Below are 22,059 nucleotides of genomic sequence, written 5' to 3'. Positions count from 1 at the left end.
CAGTGGATAGAATGTCAGCCCACGGACTGAAGGGTCTGAGGTTCGATTCCGGTCAAGGGCACATACGTTGGTTGCAGGCTTGACCCTGGCCCTGGCCAGGGCATGGGGAAGGCAACCAATCGATGTGTCTCTCTCACATCGATGTTTCTCTCTGTCTCTCCCTCCCCTTCCACTCTCTCTAAAAATCAATGGAAAAATATCCTCGGGTGAGGATGAACAAAAACAAAACAAAACAAAAAAGAAATTCATCAACATTTAAGAAAACCGGAAATTCAATTCTGCAGTCACACTTGTCATGTTTCAAGAATTTGGTAGCCACCCATGGCTAGTGTAGGGTCAGGTTCAGCAAATATAAATACAGGATGCCCAGTTACATCTGAATATAAACACCAAATAAGTGGATATGCCTAGACTAAGAAAAATATTGATGGATTGACCTCAGAGAGGAAGGGAGAGGGAGAGAGAGATAGGAACATCAATGATGAGAATCATCGATCAGCTGCCTCCTGCATGCCCCCAACTGGGGATCGAGCCTGCAACCCAGGCATGTGCCCTGACTGGGAATCCAACCCTGACCTCCTGGTTTATGGGGTCGACGCTCAACCACACCAGCCGGGCTAGGAAATTAATTTTTGTTTACCTGAAATTCAAATTTAACGCAACAAGTCTGTATTTTATCTGGGCTAGGGCTACTGCATTAGACGGCACGGACCAGTTCTATCATCTCAAAATGATGGCAGTGAGGCACCAGTGTGCCCACCTTTAGAATGGGGCTAACAAAACACGTATCATGTGGAGTTGTTATCAAAGAGATGACATATCTAGAGCTCTTAGGCCAGCGGTTCTCAACCTGTGGGTCGCGACCCCTTTGGTGGCCGAACGACCCTTTCACAGGGGTCGCCTAAGCCCATCCTGCCTATCAGATATTTACATGACGATTCATCACAGTAGCAACATGACAGCGATGAAGTAGCCACGAAAATAATTTTATGGTCTGGGGTCACCACAACATGAGGGACTGTATTTAAAGGGCCAGAAGGTTGAGAACCACTGTGACTTAGGCGGTTGCCCGGCACACAGCAGTAACTTAGGCGTGCTCGCCTTCCGCTCTGTTCTTAGATATCCCATCCATTCCTGAAAAACCGTAAGAGTTATTTAGAGGGAAGTAAAGTTACCGTGGGCCACCCATCCGTGTCGGCACTGCTCACACTGCCGGTGGTTGATCTTGCCTGGTTTGAAACTTTGGCAACTGCAGTTCAGAGTACAGCCAATCGCCTGGGAAAGAGAACACAGGTGCGCTGAGCATGTTCGGGGTGTGTGGGACACACACGGCATGTCCAGAACAAAACCTGCATTCGGCGGCATTCCTGGAGCACTGCGTGCCCGCTCCGTGCCAGGCCCAGGCGCGTGTACTGGACCCTGGAAAGAGGACCTGGAGACCGCGCACACCTCACGCAGACATTCCGCAGGAGAGAATAGGCCACCAACATCGGGACTTGTTATAAGATGAGGGGTTGGAGGGAACATCTGGGTTGTTATTATGAAGGACATGGAAAGGGAGAAGAGTCACATTTAAAAAAAAATGTTTTTTTTTTTAATTGATTTCAAAGAGGAAGGGATTGGGAGGGAGACATAGAAACATCAGTGATGCCCTAGCCAGTTTGGCTCAGTGGATAGAGCGTTGGCCTGTGGACTGAAGGGTCCCGGGTTCAATTCTGGTGAAGGGCACGTACCCGGGTTGTGGGCTCAATGCCCAATCGGGGGCGTGCAGGAGGCAGCCGATCAATGATTCTCTTATCACTGATGTTTCTATCTCTCTCCCTCTCCCTTCCTCTCTGAAATCAATATATATACATATACATATATATATATATATATATATATATATATATATATATATATATATATATTTATTTATTTTTTAAAGTAACATCAGTGATTGATGAGAGAAAATCATCACGTGGCTGCCTCCTGCACGCCTCCTACTGGGGATCGAGCCCACAACCTGGGCATGTGCCCTTGACCGGAATCAAAGCTGGGAGGGACCCTTCAGTCCGCAGGCTGACGCTCTAGCCACTGAGACAAACCAGCTAGTGCTCTTTTTTTCTTCTTCTTCTTAATCCTCACCTGAGGCCATTGATTTTTAGAGGGAGGACAGAGGGAAAGACAGAGAGAAATATCAATGTGAGAGGAACACATCGATTGGTTGCCTCCTGCATGCGCCCCGACCAGGGCCCGGGCCGGGGTGGAGCCTGCAACCGAAGTACGTGCCCTTGACTGGAATCGAACCCGGGACCCTTCAGTCCGCAGGCCGATCCTCGATCCACTGAGCCAAGCCGGCTAGGACTAAAGAGTCACATTTTCACCGAATCTCTTAGGTGACGGGAGCAGCAATGCTGAAATGTACCCGGAGGCTGCCTGGGAACAAGTAAAAGAAATTGATCGGAGTGGAGAGAAACCCACGTGTGGAATTTGTTCCCCATCAACATGTGGCAGTAGCTGAATACCAGGCTAGATAAGAGGACATGTGCCGGCTGGACGGCTCCCCAGCCCCATCCCTGGACTGTGTGACTGGCAGAGACAGACACGGGCTGGACAAGGCCTGCACGGACGCCTGCAGGCTGCATGTCAGAAGTGCCGTGTGTGGTGGGTGGGTGCGGAGTGTGCAAACACATGGCGGACATAGAAAATAGAGATGTGCGTGCCAACAGAGTCTGGTGTCGGCAACAGAGCTTCCCATACATTTTTAAGATGAATTCCTCAAAAGGGGACGGAGGCCTGCAGAACGTAATCTATTACTAAAGAGAAAACGCTCTCACAGGGGCTCTGACAGCTAGGTTCCTGGGAAGAGCTGCTGGGTGGAATCCATATGATGCAAGAGAGCCTTGAACCTGGGGAGTGTGTGCGTGTTTGGGAGGCCCCGGGGTGTGTGTGTGTGTGTGTGTGTGTGTGTGTGTGTGTGTGTGAAAGCCCCACATCTGCCCTGGCCTGTTCGGCTCGGTGGACAGAGTGTCGGCCTGCGGACTGAAGGGTCCCAGGTTCGATTCCGGCCAAGGGCACATGCCCGGGTTGCAGGCTCGGTCCCCAGTAGGGGGTGTGCAGGAGGCAGCAGATCAATGATTCTCTCTCATCACTGATGTTTCTATCTCCTGCTCCCTCTCCCTTCCTCTCTGAAATCAATAAAAATATTTTTGAAAAATCCAGTTGCTGGAGGGCTGGTAAATGGTGCAGGCAGCTTGGAAAACAGTCTGGTAGAGTTTCACAAACACAAGAGTTACCACAGGATCCAGCAACTTTACTCCTGGGTATGCGCCCAAGACACCGGAAAACCTCTCTCCACACAGACGCTTGCTCCCCAAAGTGGAAATAGCCCCCCGTGTCCTTCAGTTGATAAATGGATAAACAAAGTGTGGACATCTATACCATGGATGCCATTTATATATATGAAAGCCTCAGCGACCGAATGACCGAACGACCGTTTGACCGGTCACTATGATGCGCACTGACCACCAGAGGGAAAGACGCTCAACGCAGGAGCTGCCCCCTGGTGGTCAGTGTGCTCCCACAGCGGGAGTGCCTCTCAGCTGATTGATGAGCTCCAGAGGCTGGGCTCACGGCTGGTGAGCGTAGCTATGGTAGTCCGAGTCTCTCCTGCCTCCACGGCAGTGTGGTACTGAGCGGCAGTGGTGGCAGGCGCAGCGGGGCCAGGAGTGGAGCGGTGTCTGGACTGACCTGGGTGCCTCCCTGGCGGCTTGCCGCTTTCTGAACTACTACATCCCTCGGGCAGTCCGACATCCTCCGAGGGGTCCCAGATTATGAGAGGGCAAAGGCCAGGATGAGGAACCCCATTGGTGCACGAAATCCATGCACTGGGCCTCTAGTCTACATATATACATGAAAGCCTAAGAGACCGAACGACCGAACAACTGAGTGACGGGTCGCTATGATGCGCACTGATCACCAGGAAGCAGATGCTTAATGCAGGAACTGCCCCCTGGTGGTCAGTGCACCCCCACAGCCAACCTCCTGCCACCCCAATTGGCCCCTAGCGCCGGCCAGGCCAAGGGACCCCCCCAACCTGTGCACAAATTTGTGCACCGGGCCTCTAGTTAGGTAATAAGGAAGAATGAAGTACTGAGATATGCTACCACATGGGTGGATCTTGGAAACATTAAGCTAAAGAAAGAAGTACACAAAAAAATGAAGTATAAGAAGTTGGAGGCTGTACGATTCCATTTACAAGAAATGTCAAGATTAGGCCAATCCAGCTCTAACTGGTTTGGCTCAGTAGATAGGGCATCAGCCTGCAGGCTGAAGGGTCCCGGGTTCGATTCTGATCAAGGGCACATGCCCGGGTTGCAGGTTTGATCCCCGTAGGGGGCGTGCAGGAGGCAGCTGATCAATGATTCTCTCTCATCATTGATGTTTCTCTCTCCTTCTCCCTCTCCCTTCCTTTCTGAAATCAATAAATAAATATTTAAAAAGGGAGGGGCAATCCATAGAGGCAGAAAGCAGACGAGTGGCTGCCAGGGATTGTGGGGAGTAGGCGGGATGACGGGTGGGTAGGGAATGCTAATGGGTGGTAGAGAAGGGAGAGTGGTATTCTTTTTGGTCTGTTTTCATCTTTTGTTAAAACCAGCTTTAAATTGAGATGTAATTCACATATACAACTCACCCATTTAAAGTACACACGCCACTGATGTTTAGTACATTCACAGGGTAGTGCAACCTTCATCACAATCTGATTTTCATCCTTCCCCGAAGAAACCCTGGTACAAGTTTATGGTGGACACGTGTCTCCATTTCTTTTGGGCATGTTCTTAGGGGTGGAATTGCTGGAACACCTAGTCACTCTCAGTGTAACTGTTTGAGAAACGGTTCAATGGTTGTCCAAAGGGGTGGGACCATTTTACATTCCCACCAGCAATGCACGAGGGTTCCAGTTTCCACCCTCCTCGCCAACACGCCATGACTAGGCGGGCCGAGTGACTTTAATGTCAGTGAAAATACTCCCAAGGATACTGCAATGATGGATACACAGCATCATACAGTTATCCAAAGCTACAGGACGGGCACCACCGAGAGCAAGCTCTAAGGTAAACTACAGATGCTGGGTGATTGTGACGAGTCAATTGGAGGTTCATCGTTGTAACAATGAACCTGGGTGAGGGATGTTAATCATGGGGGAGGCGCCCGGCTGGTGTGGCTCAGTGGTTGAGCGTTGGCCTTTGAACCAGGAGGTCACCGTTCAATTCCCGGTCAGGGCACAAGCCCGGGTTGTGGGCTCCATCCCCAGTAGGGGGTGTGCAGGAGGCAGCCCATCAATGATTCTCTCTTATCACTGACGTTTCTCTCTCTCTCCTTCTCCCTTCCTCTCTGAAATCAATAAAAATATTTAAAATAAGAATAATAATCATGGGGGAGGCTGTGCATAGTGTGTCTTAGTTGGTTGAGTGTTGTCTCAACCATTACATGAAATCTAGTAGCCTCCCCAGCTGCTACCCACCAGGTACCCCAGTAACACCTCCCTCCCCCAGTTGTGGAAACCAAAAATGTCTCCAGACATTTCCAAATGCTCCTGGGGGTGAAACTGCCCCCAGACGAGACCCACTGACCTAACCTGACTATTCAGTTTTAGCAGTTTCTACTGTGGGGACAGAATTTTAAGCAGTTTTACCCACAATTCCAATGTATGGATGCTGCTTTATAAGAAACATTCATGCCTTAACCAGTTTGGCTCAGCGGATAGAGCGTCGGCCTGCGGACTCAAGGGTCCCAGGTTCGATTCCAGTCAAGGGCATGTACCTTGGTTGCGGGCACATCCCCAGTGGGGAGTGTGCAGGAGGCAGCTGATCGGTGTTTCTCTCTCATCGATGTTTCTAACTCTCTATCCCTCTCCCTTCCTCTCTGTAAAAAAAATCAATAAAATATATTTTTTTTAAAAAAAGAAACATGTGGTTTTATATGAACCTATTTGAATGAGGCTTAATAAAGCTCATTACAAACCTATGGAAATCAATCTCAGAGGAATTATTTGTGGACTAAAAAGGCGAATGATGGTATCTTAGAAAACTTCTGATATAAGGCCCTCGAGTTTTTCCACCCAGCTCAGAATCCCACAACATAATAAAATTGTAGCACTGTTCCCTAAAGACACATGAAAACGTCTACAATGAGATCAAACCACACACACACACACACACACACACACACACACACACACACACACACACTGTAATTACAGGAGGAAAAGTACTCATGTAAATCAAAATGGAAAACTCTTAAAACTCACATCCTCTCCTTTGGACTCTGGATAGAAGTACCTTTCTTCGGAAACATACAGCAGATGTTTACAACATTCCGAACCCATCAAGGCATGATTATTGCTTTTCCCGCACTCGTTTCAATCAGCCTGTTTCTGAATTGTTATTAGTCGCTTTGATGCGCTACAAGCCAATGTTCGAAATTCTGGTTTTTTGGTTTTTTTTTTTTTGGTAACTATCCTCTGCTCATTCATTCACCCAGAAATTCCTGATGCCCCTCGTATGTGACGGACGATTCAGTTATTTGTAGTCTTGAGATGGAAAGTTATGCCCTCATTCTTAGGTAGGTCTGAGGGTCTCTCTTCCTCTCCCGGGGACCCCTACCCTACCCTCAGCGTGGGAAGGTGCTGACTTGAATTCCCAGCAGTGGCCGCCAGACACACAGTGGGGTAGATACACAACACCCACTGCTGGACAGTGCATGCATTTGATGAGCTCTGAGTTACTGAGCTTGAGGATAAACACTGTCTACTTCAAAGTTGTTTCATCTCTAGCACATGTAAATATTTTCATATCGTAGAAGATAAATTCAGGGGGATAGCCTTTTTTATTTTAAAAAATTTTAAACATATATTTAAAAAATATATATTTTATTGATTTATTTTAGAGAGGGAGAGGGATAGAGAGTTTGAAACATCGATGAGAGAGAAACATCGATCAGCTGCCTCCTGCACACCCTGCACTGGGGATGTGCCCGCAACCAAGGTACATGCCTTTGACCGGAATTGAACCTGGGACCCCTCAGTCTGCAGGCCGATGCTCTATCCACTGAGCAAAACCAGTTAGTGCTAAACATATTTTTTTATTGATTTCAGAGAGAGGAAGAGATAGAAACATCAATGATGAGAGAGAATCATTGATCCGCTGCCTCCTGCACGCACCCTACTGGGAATTGAGCCCACAACCCGGGCATGTGCCCTTGACTGGACTCGAACCTGGGACCCTTCAGTCCGCAGGCCGACGCTCTATCCACTGAGCCAAACCAGCTGGGGCCAGGGGGATATTCTTGGGGGAACTAGATGCAAGGGGGGCAGAGAAACATTACAGAGGACCTTTGGGGTTTCCAAATTCATGGCACTGATCCTGTCAGGGGAGTCATTTGTGCTCTGGGTCCGGAACCAAGTCACACCATGCACAGCCAGGCGGCTCTGTAGGTTCAAGCTACTTCCTCTGCCCTGTCCCACACAGTGGCGGATAGCCACGTGGGGCTGTTGACATGAAAATTAATTAAAATCAAATCAAATTTAAAATGCGGTTCTTTGGTCACACTAGCCACATGGCCAGCGCTCGGTAGCCACGGGTGGCCGGCGGCCACGATACTGGACAGTGGCGGTGAGAACATGTCTATCATCGCAGAGTCCTGCTGGGCAGTTCTGAGACAAGCTACCCTTCCCGCATCGGCCCTCCCACGGGGCGGCCTTTCAGTTAGGCGCTGTCTCATTTAGTCCTCACTTCATCGCCGCAAGGAGGGAACTGTCCTCAGGAAACTTAAATGTAGGGAAGAGTTGTCATTGCCCAAGGTCACACAGTTGGGGCGCTTTACTGAGCATTTCTTGTGGGTGCAGCAACGCAGGAAAGAGCCAGGAGGTAGGTACTCCCATCCCCATTTTTAGAAAATATATTTTTATTGATTTCAGAGAGGAAGGGAGAGGGAGAGAGAGATAGAAACATCAACGATGAGAGAGAAGCATTGATGGGCTGCCTCCTGCACGCTCCCCACTGGGGATCAGGCCACAACCCGGGCATGTGCCCTTGACAGGAATCGAACCCAGGACCCTTCAGTCCGCAGGCCAACGCTCTATCCACTGAGCCAAACCGGCTAGGGCACTATTCCCATTTTATAGACAAGGAAACTGAGGGACTTAGGGACTATCAGGGTGGTCTCAAATTTGGACACTGGGGGTAGATGACTTCTTGAACTATGCATATTTGATGATAACTGCACTTACATTTTTATGAGTTTATTGGATCCCAACGTCAACTGTGAGAGTTAGGCATTACCATCCAAATATTTACTCAGCACTGATGAGCTAGACATTCTAAACTCTGAGGGTTAAAGTGTTAAACCAGACCAATGAGGTCCCCGCCTTCAAGGAACTTATATCCTAGAGCGGAACATCATCAGGTAAACAAATAATACCTTTTCGGAATAAGGTAAGTGCTATGGAGGAGCTGAGCAGAAGTCTCAGCTAGCGATTTTACTGGAGGCATGGAGGGGTAGAGGTAGGAGTGCATGCCTGTTAGATAGGGTCGTCCTCAAAGGCTTTGAGGTGACAATTAAGCTGAGTCCCAGCCCTGGCCGGTGTGCTCAGTGGATAGAGCGTTAGCCTGCGGACTGAAGGGTCCTGGGTTCGATTCCTGTGAAGGGCACATGCCCGGGTTGTGGGCTTGATCCCCAGTAGGGGGCCTGCAGGAGGCAGCTGATCAATGATTCTCTTTCATCACTGAGGTTTCTCTCTCTCTCCCTTCCTCTCTGAAATCAATAAAGATACACAGTAGGTCTTCGGGTTACGTCAGAGATCTGTTCCTATGGCGTGACATAACGTGATTTTTGCCGCAAGTCGGAACCCACCTACATAAGCACCTACCTCACTCACAGGGAGCACATACACAGCAGTCATGAAGTGAAACAGTAAAAAAAAAAATTACAAGAAAGATAACAATTCCTGTCCTTTACTTGTGGTTAATAATAAAAAACATAAAGCACATATGTACATACGTCAAAATGACGGAACTTTCTTTTAATCTACACTAATAAAAGAGAAAAATGGTAATTGGCGTACGACGATACCCTTTTCATTGGCTAATCAGGGCTATATGCAAATTAACTGCCAACAAGATGGTGGTTAATTTGCATATGTAGGCACAATGCAGGGAGGCGAAAGGGAAAGCAGGAAGAAGCCCCCTGCCACTGACAGTGATCGGAAACCAGGGGGGAGCTAAGAGCTGGGGGGCAGGGCCAAGGCGGCCCTGGAGCCGCCTTGGCCCTGCCCCCCAGCCATGATCGGAGAATCAGGTGCCTTTTCCGCCCTGGCCAGTGATAGCAGGAAGTAGGGGTGGAGCCAGTGATGGGAGCTGGGCACGGTCGAAGCTGGCAGTCCCAGGAGCTAGGGGTCCCTTGCCTGGGCCTAAAGCGAAGCCCACGATCGTGGGGCCGCTGCAGCTGCAGGTCCCCGCTGCCCGGGCCGGACGCCTAGGCCAGAGGCGTCAGGCCTGGGCAAGGGGCCGATCCTGCGATTGGAGGGTGATGGGGGTCAACGCCTGAGGGCTCCCAGTATGTGAGAGGGGGCAGGCTGGGCTGAGGGACACTCCCCCCCGCCCCACACCCAGTGCACGAATTTCGTGCACCGGGCCCCTAGTATATAAATAAACGGGAGATGGTGACGTAACCACGAAACGACGTACGTCGGATCCGACGTAACCTGAGGACCGTCTGTATTAAAAAATAAAATAAACCGAGTCCCAGAGGATGGCAAGGAGCCAGAGAAGAACTGGAGGCAGCGGGACTGTGTTAGGTAGCGGGCATAGCAAGTGCAAAGGCCCTGGGGCACAAAGGGGTGAGAGTCTTCATGGCACAGAAAAGGGCGCCAGTGTAGCCAGCCGGAGCGGCGTTAGTAACGTTAATGGCAGGAAAGGGGGGCCAGAGAGGTGACGAGACCGCTCTGCACAGGACTGTGGGGCAAACCAAGGAGTATGGGTTTGATTCTAAGTCTAAAGGTACAAAATTCATAGGATTTGCCTATTAAAATGACACCTCCGGATGCGGAGCTGGGGAACCTGAGCGACCCCCCCCCACCGCCTCCCTCTGCCCCCAGCATACTGAGCATCCTACACCGGGAGGTAGTAAAATTTACAACTGGCCTCCGGCGACGTATGTCTTACTTCCTGCTAAGCCCTACAAGCTCCAGCTCCCTGACTGGGAGCCTCTGACCATAAAGTGGGCTGCCTACCTGCGCCCGCCTCCCTCCGAGGCCCCTAAGGCACGTTAATGAGAATTTACAGACGGAGAGTTGAAAAGGCCAATTAGCCCAGGAAGACTGCTGTTCCTGCCAGGCTTCTGACAAGTGGGTTCTTAGGTCCGCTGGGCTCAGGGGGTCTGACTCTGCACAGACGGAGCTACCAACAACACTGACGGTAAGACCTCCATAAAAGCTGCTTCACCATGAATCATCCCTGCGAGAGGCAACAAAAGGAAACTCAAAACCAACCCCTAGCCCCGGCTGGTTTGGCTCAGTGGACAGAGCGTCCGTCCGCCTGCAGACTGAAGGGTCCCGGGTTCGATTCTAATCAAGAGCACAAGCCCGGGTTTCGGTTTCCATCCCCAGTAGGGGGGCGTACAGGAGGCAGTCGATCGATGATTCTCTCTCATCATTGATGTTTCTCTCTCTCTCTCCCTCTCCCTCCCTCTCTGAAACCAATAAAAAAAAATATGTTGAAAAACAAACAAAAAAACAAAACCCAACACCTAGTCGCGGACCCTGGGCCTGAGACTTTGTAAACCTTTCACTGGTATTATGTTTATTTTTATTTTTGTTAATCCTGACCCGAGGATATCTTTCCATTGACTTTTAGGGAGAGTGGAAGGGAGAGGGAAAGACAGAGAGAAACATCGATGTGAGAGAAACACATCGATTGGTTACCACCTGCAACCAGGGTCCTGGCCATCCTCTGGGACCCCTTAAAATTATTAGTTCTAAACACAGGCTCCTGGCTAGGGAGGAGCCTGCAACCAAGGCATGTGCCCCTGACCGGAATCGAACTTGGGACCGTCCCCCCGCCCCCGAATCGATCCTGGGGACCCCCCTCCCCGCCCCAGTCTGCAGGCCAACGCTCTATCCACTGAGCCAAACTGGCTAGGGCTCACTGGTATTATTTAAGAGAATAATGAATGGACCAAGGAGAGAGCTGCACCATGCTTACTAATCATAGATGCCCACTCGATGTCCTTCTGCCCAATCTGCCTGGTAAGAGAACCTCCATTTCCACATCTCCTTTGGCGGCTAGGTGGTCAGGCACTGGGCCAGTGGAATGCAAAGTTGTGGTGGAGTTTTACAGAAAGCTCCTCGGACACTGGAGGCGGCCGAGCTGAAGGCCTTCTTTGCTCTCCCTCCTGGGAACACGGGCGTGATGGCTGGACGGCAGAGGCCAGTTTGCAACCACGAGGCAACCCTGAAGTCAGGCCCTGAGGACGGCCGAGCAGAAAGGATGGTGCCTTATTTAGGAGCCCTTTCACTCGCAGACAAATCCATTTCCTAAGTCGCACGCGGATCTTACGGACCACGGAGGGGACCGCATAAAAAGCATGTGAAAAATGGCTAACCAGCAAGACCACCAGGGCTACGTTCAGAGTGTGCGGCCCTCTCTTCAGTGTGAGGTCCTAAGGCTGTGCCCGATTCTCGGGGGTAAGAACCATAATTTCCCGACCTGAAATCAAGGGACCCAGCCTGCTAACTCACGTACGGTATCGCTGTTTATAAGTCATCGAGCTTTAGGATGAAAGTGCTTCAGGTTTTCCCAAGTTGTATGTTTAAAATGTTAAATATAGACCAGGGGTGGGCAACCCCTGGCACGCGTGCCAAGCATGGCACGCCAGTAACTTTTGCTGGCAGGCGAAACCCTCTCTTATAATCTTCCATTTACAATTTTTTTCTTAATATCGACTTTTTTTATTTTTCAGATAAATTCAGTGTAGGTGCACCTTAGATACATAAATAATTTTACATAACAAGTTATCGTAAAGACCATAGACATGGATGGATGAGAGAGGGGAAGAGCGATTTCTATGCCTCTGCCTTAACTCTCCCTGCCTTCCTAGATCCGACCAGTGTTTTGGTTTCATCCACATACGCTTGCGAATCTTTGTTCTCAGTGATGAATTTCGTTAAGTCTCATAATAGTAGTAGCCTGACGGATGAAAGTAGTAGCGTGTGCATATCTCTGAAGGTCACGAAATATAAGCCTGATGTAAAATCTCTGTCATCAGTGATGCAGCAGCAAAAGTCCCACTGATAATATCAAACGGAGTCATAAAGTTTTCTGTCGGACTATCAGTGTACATGTATACATTAAAAAATAAATGTATTTTTTCATTATCATCTACTGTGTGTTTGTCGCTTGAATGAATTTTATTATTTCTTCAAGGTTCTTCACATACGTACACCTTAAGAGATATCAGGTAGGCCTAACATGTTCTCAAAAAATTAGGGTTGGCACGCAGAAGAATTTTGAGTCAGAGATTTTGCTGGTTTTGGCGCGCACTCACAAAAAGGTTGCCCACCCCTGATATAGACAATTGCTGTTAATATATTTGAGTTCCGGGGGGGAAAAACTGCCAATTTATAATACTAGTACAAGGGTAGCTTCTGAAGCAGCTGTCCCACCTTAGCCTGTGGGGAGAGGGCTTGGTTTCTCTTCACCGACAATGAAATGGTCACTCCCGCTCTGTGGCTGCAGATCTAGCCTCTCTGGTTCAGGAAACCCTATCGTTCAAGGGCGGGAGATCTCTGCCCAACTGCTCTTTGCGGCTGCTCTGCCACTTTCCCACAGTTTGTACTTCTCACGTCTCTTATTAAAACCAGATTTTTTTTTTTTGCGGGGCGGGTGGGGGGGCGCTCCATACCTTCTGCCCTTTAATTTTTCTCTAACTTTTTTTATTTTTTAAGTTTTCTACCATTTTTCTATTTAAAAATTTTTAAAAATATATTTTTATTGATTTCAGAGAGGAAGAGAGAGAGAGACACACACACACATCAATGATGAGAGAGAATCATTGATCGGCTGCCTCCTGCACGCCCCCTACTGGGGATTGAGCCTGCAACCCAGGCATGTGCCCTTGACTAGACTCAAACCCCCAACCCTTCAGTCCACAGGCTTACACTTTATCCACTGAGCCAAGCCAGCTAGGGCTTTTAAAAATATTTTTTTATTGATTTCAGAAAGGAAAGGAGAGGGAGAGAGATAGAAACATCAATGATGAGAGAGCATCATCCATCGGCTGCCTCCTGCAGGCCCCCTACCAGGGATCGAGACTGCAACCCAGCATGTGCCCTTGACCGGAATCGAACCCGGGATCCTTCAGTCCCCAGGCCGACGCTCTATCCACTGAGCCAAACCAGCCAGTGCTCTACTGTTTTTCTTAACACATGCAAACCCACAGAGGTACAGCGAGGATTCTGGAAACAGCACCACGATTTGCCAGATGTCTCCGGGCAACCGGGGTGAAGAGAGAAGAACACCCATGAGGCCCGTCTGTGTGTGAGGCAGCTTTCCTGCTCCTCCCAGCACCGCCCTGAGACCCTCCCGGAGAAACACTCGGACCAGATGTCCATCTCATGCCATCATCTTCCATCAGTCGTTGGACAAAGCGATGCCCATTTATTTAACACACTGGGTTTTTGGGCTGTTTTTGTTTGCTTGTGCTTAAGGCATCCACTGTGTACTGGTAACCGGGGGTACCAAGATGAGGAACTACCCCCCGTGTCTGCTCTTGGGGAGCAATAGGGGGAAGACAAGTCATACAATCTGATAGGGCAGAGAATAGCTGGGCAGACGATGCGATTTGTCAAAAATCAGTGTGAGTCCTTCACTATATTAAGATCTAGCCATTCAAAAGATCCTGAAAATAAACGCAGAACTCGCCGGTCACCTTTGCAGATGCTAGGGAACCAACGGATTATTCCCCAAACTGGTAAACAGCCCCAGCCGGTGTGGCTCAGTGGATAGAGCATCGGCCTATGGACTGAAGGGTCCCGGGTTCGATTTTGGTCAAGGGCACATGCCCAGTTTGTGGGCTCCATCCCCAGTAGAGGGCGTGCAGGAGGCGGCCGATCAATGATTCTCTCTCATCATTGATGTTTCTCTCTCTCTCTCTCTCCCTTTCCCTTCCTCGCTGAAATCAATAAAAACATATTTAAAAAATAAACACAAACCTGGTAAACAAAGGGAAAGACTCAAGTGTGTATTCCTTTTTTTTTATATACAAACTGTCCTTCAAGCACAACCAAATCACTGGTGAGACCAAGATTCTCTTTACAGAAGTATTCCAGTGATAAATAAAGAAAGAATTCGAATGTCAGCATTCTTCAACTCCTAATTAAAAAGATGACAACCAGCTCATTTGCCTTGGGATGGAAGGATATACCCATTACACACGGGCTGTTCTTGCCAAATATGTTGAAATCTGAATTAGACGAAGCCTCTTGGTCAACTCCCGTGCACAGAAAATACAGGGGATGATAGAGGAATGTTGAAATGATATCACAAGGAAGCAAAACGCAGAGTGGGAGCCATTCGACAGGACAAACAGCCCAGCTTTTTCAACAGATACATTGCAAGGAAAAAAGTAAAGTGTAAGTCTACAGGTTAAGAGAGACAACATACACCCTGGCTGGTTTGGCTCAGTGGATAGAGCGTCAGCCTGGGGACTGAAGGGTCCCAGGTTTGATTCTGGCCAAGGGCACATGCCTGGGTTGCGGGCTCGATCCCCAGTAGGGGGCGTGCAGGAGGCAGCCGATCAATGATTCTCTCTCATCATTGATGTTTCCACCTCTCTCTCCCTCTCCCTTCCTCTCTGAAATCAATTAAAAAAATATATATATATTTTAAAAAGAGAGACAACACATGGACCTTATTGGATCTTGATTTGAACCAACCAACGGCAATATCAAGTTTACAAGCTAATCAAAGACATCTGAATAGTAGAAATTTAATGACATTAAAGAGTTGTTAATTTTTTAGGTGTTATATGGTGATATTGCTTTTGTCTCTTACAAAAGGCTTTTCTTTTAGAGCTATGTATTAGAACATTAATGAATAAAATTATATGATGTCACCCTACCCGTTTTGGCTCAGTGGATAGAGAACACTGGCCTGCGGACTGAAGGGTCCCGGGTTCGACTCTGGTCTCGGGCATATGCCCGGCTTGTGGGCTTGATCCCAGTGAGGGACGTGCAGGAGGCAGCTGATCAATGGTTTTCTCTCTTCATTGATGTTTCTATCACTCTCTACCTCTCCCTTCCTCTCTGAAATCAATACAAATATATATTTAAAAAAAAGAAATTATATCATGTCCAGGATTTGCCTCAATGTACTCCAGTGTTGGTAATGGTGGGGGAATGGGTAGGGGGGGGGATGGATGAATGGGATTGGTCCAAAGTTGATCACTGTTGACTCCCCAAGCACCTATCACTAAACTCCATTAAACTACTCTCATTTTGCTTTAAATTCTCTCTAATAAAAAGTGAAATAAATAAAACAAATAAAAATTCCCCCTCTCCAACATTTTTTCTTTCTTCTTTCTTTTTTTTTGTTAATCCTCACCCAAGGATGTTTTTCCATTGACTTTTAGAGAGAGTGAAAGAGGGAGGGAAAGACAGAGAGAAACATCGCTGTGAGAGAAACACCTCGATTGGTTGCCTCCTGCACAAGCCCCGACCAGGACCCGGGCCCGGAAGGAGCCTGCAACTGAGGTCCGTGCCCTTGACCGGAATCGAACCCAGGACCCTTTGGTCCGCGGTCTGATGCACGATCCACCGAGCCAAACCGGCTAGGGCTTCTTTTCGAGTGTTGATAGCAAACACAGAGGGAGGACGCTCCGTCCAGGAGGCAGCAGGCACGCTCCCGGCAGCGTTTGCAGGAAATACCAGCCGGAGGCACAAAGAAGGCTCACCCTGGACATGTGTCTCAAGCCCAGGAGGCCGGGCCACAGAGCCCAGATCTGTCCCAGGCGGCGAGAGCCCCCCCTAGACAGGCTACCTGGGGAGGGGGCGGGGGTGGGCCGTCCAATGGGCAGCCGGCAGTCTCTGTGTTGGGTCATGAAGCCATGAGGGTTCTGAACGAGTTGGATGAAAAGAGAGAGACCAGTCAAAAAAGACCGAAGGCACGGCAAGGTCGGGTGGGAGGGAGAGCTCGGGACAGATGTCGGGCCAAGTCTACCTGGGAGCAGAAAGTGTGCGTGACACACGCCGCGATGTTCTCTGGCTGCTCGGTTCAAAGGAGGTGACTGGGGAACGCGTGTTCTTTGATCTCTATAAATCAAAGTCTGAACGGGGTGCCAAAATAATTTAACAGCTGTGCCTTCCCCCCCCCCGCCTTAACATTATTAGTTCTACACACAGAAAAATAGAAAACGTAGAAAAACAGGCAGATATCACCTTAGAAACCCAACCCAGTCTTTGTTTTTGAAAAACGAACTAACAATAACGAGAACAAAAACTATAGAGAAGTAGGGGACACAAATACATTGCTTTCTGCTGTAACCTACGTTTGGGAGACTTGAGGGGGTCATCTTCAGAAACCTTTGATAACAGAAAACAGAAGGACGCTAACTACACATGTAGCGAATGTCTGAACACAACCCTCAGCTTGGGAGGAGCAGGGGAGAAACAGAAAGAAAACAAAAAAGACATTTATTTACCCTTTAGGATAAATTTCTGTTTTTTACTCCTAAGGGTAATTTTAACTGAGGTGGCCAGTTACACAAGCAACGCAACCTCACTATTGCTGCCGCCGCCAAGGAACGATGAAATCGTGAGCATTTCCCAGTACAATTTTGCAAACGTTTCTTTGAGGCATTTAATGAGAACTAGATTTAAAAAACTAAGTGTAAAAAAAACCAAAAAAAACCCAACCCAAAACACCACCCTAGATGTTCAAAATAAAAAAGTCTTTAAAAAGGAAAGACCAGACAGTTAATTACGCTGTCCTTGATCACTGCCTTCAAAGCCAGTATGGTGTACCAGGAAGTATCAGCATGGCCCGATAAAAATTCTACCTTCACAAATGAGGACGACAAGAAACAATCAGAGGGTTAGAGGAGAAGGCCAATGCTTCTGGAAGCTGGTGGAGAGCTGGGAAATAACTTCCATGTTTGTTAGAGTGCATGGCAAGACCACAGAAAATCATCTGTAAGAGGAGACAATTTAATGTAAGTGTACGAGGGCTGGATGGGGGGTGGGGTGGGTGTTAGCAGCCTGAACTACAATTTACCTGGGACAACCATTTCCTTCGACAGACGCTGCGTGGACCTGGCCCTCGCGACGTCTTATTTCTCCGTCTCTCCTTTCTCTCACATGAGCTCAGTGGAATTATCATCCCCCCAGGCAGAGCCCTCCTGCGATACATCATTAGGGCTGGTTTATAGCAATGAGTCCATGTGTGGACGGCAACAGCCATAGCCCGTGTGCTGCCAAGCCTGACAAGGCACCAAATTGGACTCTGGCGAAACAGGCCTGCTCTGTTTAGACCTCACGGTACCACACTGCTCCCCCCTGCCCCCCCCTCCCCCAGCCACCCCTTTTAGGATAAAATAGGCATATGGCTGGGTAGAGGAATGGGGCCACACTGGAATCTTGGAATTTCCAGAATTAGGAAAAAGGGCTTCAAAGCATGACAAGATAAGAGGAAGCAAGGTTTTCAGGTAGAAACCGATTGAAAAGGCAAAAAAAAAAAAAAAAAAAAAAAGACTAAAATCCTTCCAGATGCCCCATTCTGTGCGGAACCCAGTTATCTTGAAATCTCTGAGGCAAGTCAGGAAAAATAGAATATCTCCACCAACAGAATTTAAAACCCGTAGTAAGCTACCTGGAATAAGGTAATGTTAAAAAAAAAAAAATGTACTGACTCCCTAAGTGTTGACGTTAGATATAAAAAAGGGATGAGAATTCAGTGCTGAGTTCTCACCTTAGCGAGGGGGTTTCTAATTCTTTTTCAACAGGGCTGTTTTTTTTTTGTTTTGTTTTGTTTTTTTTGAGGAAAGTAACTCACTCTCAGTGACATCTGTGGAGGTGAAAACTCACCCTGCGGTAACGCTCTCGCTCCTCCTGCAAGTAATTTACCTCGTGGAACCTTCGGGGCAACTCTTTAATGGCCACTGTCAAAATAACTTCTAAAGCACGTACCAGAAGCTGAAAAGACACCCGGGCCCCGCACCCCGTACACTGCGGCTTGGTTTTACTGCCAAAACCGAACTTTAAAATCGTTTTCCCATTTATATTTATCCCGAAGCATTCATAAACGAGGAGTGCGTCCTTAAAGCACAATTACTACCTATCCCACAGGGAGAATCTATACGGCTTTCCTCGCCCAATAGGCTGGATGCCCCTTCTTTCCACGCTGCTGATTCTGGGGTACAGAATATGGGCCTGGGCCTGGGCCGCGTGGGAAAGATGTAAAATAATAATAATAAAAAAAAAACCGTGTCTGGAAAGCTTACGCTTGCATGGCAATTAGCCCACGCTGCCTCGGAACTCGAACCAGAGCAAACGGGCCATGTTTTCACAGCCAAACTCGCACGTCACACGAATCGCTTTCTCTCTGCCCGAAGAAGCAGCATGTTGCTCAACCCTTTCCTAGGCTTTGGGTACAGATGATATCCCAAATTAAACGACACAGGTGTCTGGACGTCATTAGGAGTTCCCGGAGCAGAAACAGCGGTGGTGCTAAGTGAAGATTTCACCACCTCTTTCCGGCGTTCCCCTCTAACAGGAACGTGTTCAACGGATAGCTGAGTGGAAACGGTAATACTTTTTTTTTTTTTGGGGGGGGGGTGAAATTAAAGTTGGCAAACCTATTGGACGAGAAATCAAATGATGACTCACATCTTGTTCTTTGCCCGAAAGGACGAAGTTATTTATCAAAACCCACACGTAGCCAAAGTGGTGGCCCTGTTTTCACACCTATATTTAAAGCAAAAAAAAATCAAATCCCGGACAATTAATAACGCCCGAAGGAATGCTCTTTAGTGTGGCGTCATTTTGACACATCCGATGTTAACGATGTTTTACTAACGTGTATCAACAGATCTGGGAAGGGACCATTGAACAGCCAGTACATCTATCCTTGCGCCAAAATTTCAACACCTATTTGCAAGCGAAGGGTCCAAGAAATCTCGCGGAAAGATCCCCCGAAATCCACTGGTGACTTAAAACAATAAACAAGGAATAAAACATCACGCGAGGGGGGGGGGGGCCTGCCAAATGCTGTTTTTCAATTCACTTATGGTCAAACCAGAATCTTGGTCGCTTTGATGAGAAGAAATCAATTTTTTTTTTTTTTAAAAAAAAAACTGTTGCTAGATCTGCTCTGCGGACCCCAAGCTGTAGTAACACATGTTTCCCCTACACACACTCACACCCTCTGACAGGGGTTCCCAGGACACCAGTGGGGCCTCTTGCAGGCCCCTTAAGTGTTAACAGCAGAGGCCTGGCTGCGACCAGGCGTCTGGCCTGATTTAAACGCCCTGTCCTTCAGAGGCGCGCGGGGAGCTCGCGGCCATAAAACCGGGGGACATTACTGAACCTTAAGGGGGTCCGATCCTCCCCCCTCCCTCCCGCCCACCCCCCAAGCACACAGCATTTCACTCCCACAATTAAGGCTGTTCGCGGGCATTCCATGGCGCTGTCAAAGTCAGGCCGGTGGCAGCCGCGCAGCCACAAAGAGATGCCTTAAATGAGAAGAACATGTTCCTACACCGCGTCGGAGAAAGTTTGGCTCCGAGCTATGCACTGATGAGTATCAGATCTCCTCCTGCCCTCGCCTCTCCGCGATCTTGTCACATCTGGATGACAAATCCCCAGCCTCTCGGGCACGGCCGGGGGGCCCCGCGGGGACACGCAGCGGCCTCCCCCGCCCGCGCCGCTCGCCCCGCCGGCCGGCCGCAGGCACCCGACGCCGCCCGCCGCGTTCCCCAGGGCGCAGCCCGGCCGCCCGGTCCCCGGGGTCCCCGCAGGTGCCCCGTCCCGAGGCGGGGAGACGCGCCCCCGGCTTTTCCCCGCGCGCCCCCCGCCCCCTCCGCTGCGTCCCGGGCCCCGCGCTCGGCCGAGGAGACGCTGTGCGCCCCGGACGCCCCCGCCCCGCCCGCCGGCACCTGGTGCGCGCGTTTCCACTGCAGATGCGTCCCCGAGCGCGGCGGGCCCCGGGTCACTGCCGCCCGCCGGGCCCCGCGCTCTCCACGGCCCCCCGCTCTCCACGGAAACCCAGCCCAGGGACCAGCGGCGCTTCCGCCCGCCAGCCGAGGGCTGCGGGGACGCCGGGGCGGGCGCGCTCGGTCGGGGCCGCGGCGCCGAGGGAAGGGGCGGCCTGACGCGCTTCGCCGGCCCGCGCTTCCCACCCGCCGCGCCGTCCTGCGGCCGCGGGGACCCCCCTCGCGCGGCGCAGGTGGCCTCGGAGGCGGCCGGGGCGCGCCCCCGGCGCCGACGGGGCCCGGGTCCGAGCGGCGCTGCGGGCCCCCCCGCGCACAGGGCGCCCCGCTTACCTCCGCCATCCTGCGGCCGCCCGGAGCCCGGCTCCCCACGCGCGTCCCGGCCCGCGTCCGCCCCGGCTCGGCGGGCGCCGCCGCAGCCAAGCTCCGGCCGTCGGGGCGACGCGGCGAAGTGGGCGGCTCCCCTCCCCTCCCCGCCCGCCCCCTGCGCCCGGTGGGGGCCTCCTCCCGCGCGGTCCCCTCCCCGCCCCTCCCCCGCGCCGGCCGCCCGTCCCCCGCCCGGGGAGCCCGCCGCCCGCCGGGGCCGCCCGCGGACGCGCTGAGCCCGCGGAGACCTCGCCGGCGGCCGGCGCGGAGGTGTCTGCCCCGCCGGGCTTGAAGGCACTTGTCGGGAGACACAGACGTGTCCGCGTCTGCCTCGCGCTCTGAAGTTCGCTGGCTGCCGTCTCGCTCGGCGGGGCCGCCGCCCGCCTCCCCCGGGGCGCCCTCGGGAGCTGCATCGCAGAGGCCGCGTGGGTCCTGTCCCCGACGGGGAGCAGGGGCGCCGTAGGCTCTGCCGAGAACCCCCGCGAGCCCCCTGCCCCGCGGTGGCCGCGAGAGGTCACCGCCCCGGCTGCCCCGCGCTCCCAGGGCGAGGGGCTTGCTCCCTGCACCTCGCGTGCTCGGCTGTAAACGGGGTCAGGTTTTCACCCCTCTTACGGGGTGCCGGGGATGAGATGAAATTCAATGTGCAAACGCCAAGCGCCCGCGCTGAGCACATGGCGAGGAGGGCCTGCCCCGAGGAGCCAGCGGCTTCCTTGACCCCCGGGAGCTGACGGAGATGGGCCGCAGCTGCCAGCAGGACCGGGGTGGGCGGGCGGGCGGGCGGACGCAGAACCTCATGGAAACGCAGTTCCCTAGAGGGGTGCTCTCTGAAGGCTGGACTTGGGGGCTCCTGCTGCCTCCTCCCCGATTTTTACCACCCACCCACCCACCCACCTTGCTGCTGGTGAAACAGAGCCTTGCCTTCTACAAGCTGAGGTTGAGGGGGATGGTGGGAGATGGAAGGAAAAGGGAGTTGCAGTCAGACAATGCCTGGTTCAGGCTAGGGGAGATGCAGGCCTCTGGGAGGAAGAGGAGAAAAAGGAGAGAAAAGGGTGCATGTGGAAGAGTGGCTATCTGGGGGTAGGGGTCTGGGGGGGTAGGGAGGCGCCTTCGTGAGGTCCAGCGGGGCCCTGCTGCCCTTCCACAGGCAGGACACGTGCAGGACATTGGGGCCAGGTGACTGTCCTGGGTCTGCAGCACCTGTGCCTCTCTGGCAGGCATGAGGTTGCCTGGCCCCTTGCGAGGGACTCGGCCCTGCCTGACAGGAGTTGGGAAGAGTTATTTTTTTCACGTGGCTAATGTACTTAGGAAGCTTTGCTTGGTGAATTCCAAACCCCAGCTGCCTACCTTCCATCTAGCTCGGTGGTTCCCAACGTGGGGCACACGCCCCATAGGGGGGCAAGTCGGGAATGGGTTATTAACAGTGGATTTTTCTCATTTATTATGGTTCTAGGG

At 51.0% G+C, this 22,059-nt stretch overlaps 1 protein-coding gene across 3 annotated transcripts in view; it reads right to left on the bottom strand.

Moving 5' to 3' along the window:
• The window catches only part of BNC1 (basonuclin zinc finger protein 1), a 39,763-nt gene extending 19,054 nt beyond the window's left edge, over nt 1-20,709 (bottom strand). Inside the window, exons 1-2 of one of the 3 annotated variants that reach the window (XM_059678287.1) lie at nt 20,575-20,709; nt 1,176-1,275 (exon numbers count right to left, since the gene is read on the bottom strand). In XM_059678287.1, coding sequence (XP_059534270.1) covers nt 1,176-1,275; nt 20,575-20,583 — 109 coding nt within the window. In that variant the 5' untranslated portion in view covers nt 20,584-20,709. Of the gene's footprint in view, nt 1-1,175; nt 1,276-17,309; nt 17,583-20,574 lie in introns of those variants that run through there. The other 2 variants (XM_059678285.1, XM_059678286.1) reach the window with 2 other exon arrangements.
• Nucleotides 20,710-22,059: the final 1,350 nt, after the last annotated feature.

The sequence above is a fragment of the Myotis daubentonii genome, chromosome 21, assembly GCF_963259705.1.
Source record: "Myotis daubentonii chromosome 21, mMyoDau2.1, whole genome shotgun sequence".
NCBI lineage: Eukaryota > Metazoa > Chordata > Mammalia > Chiroptera > Vespertilionidae > Myotis > Myotis daubentonii.
Note: the sequence above shows the minus strand (reverse complement) of the source record. Positions and strands in the feature narration are given on the sequence as shown.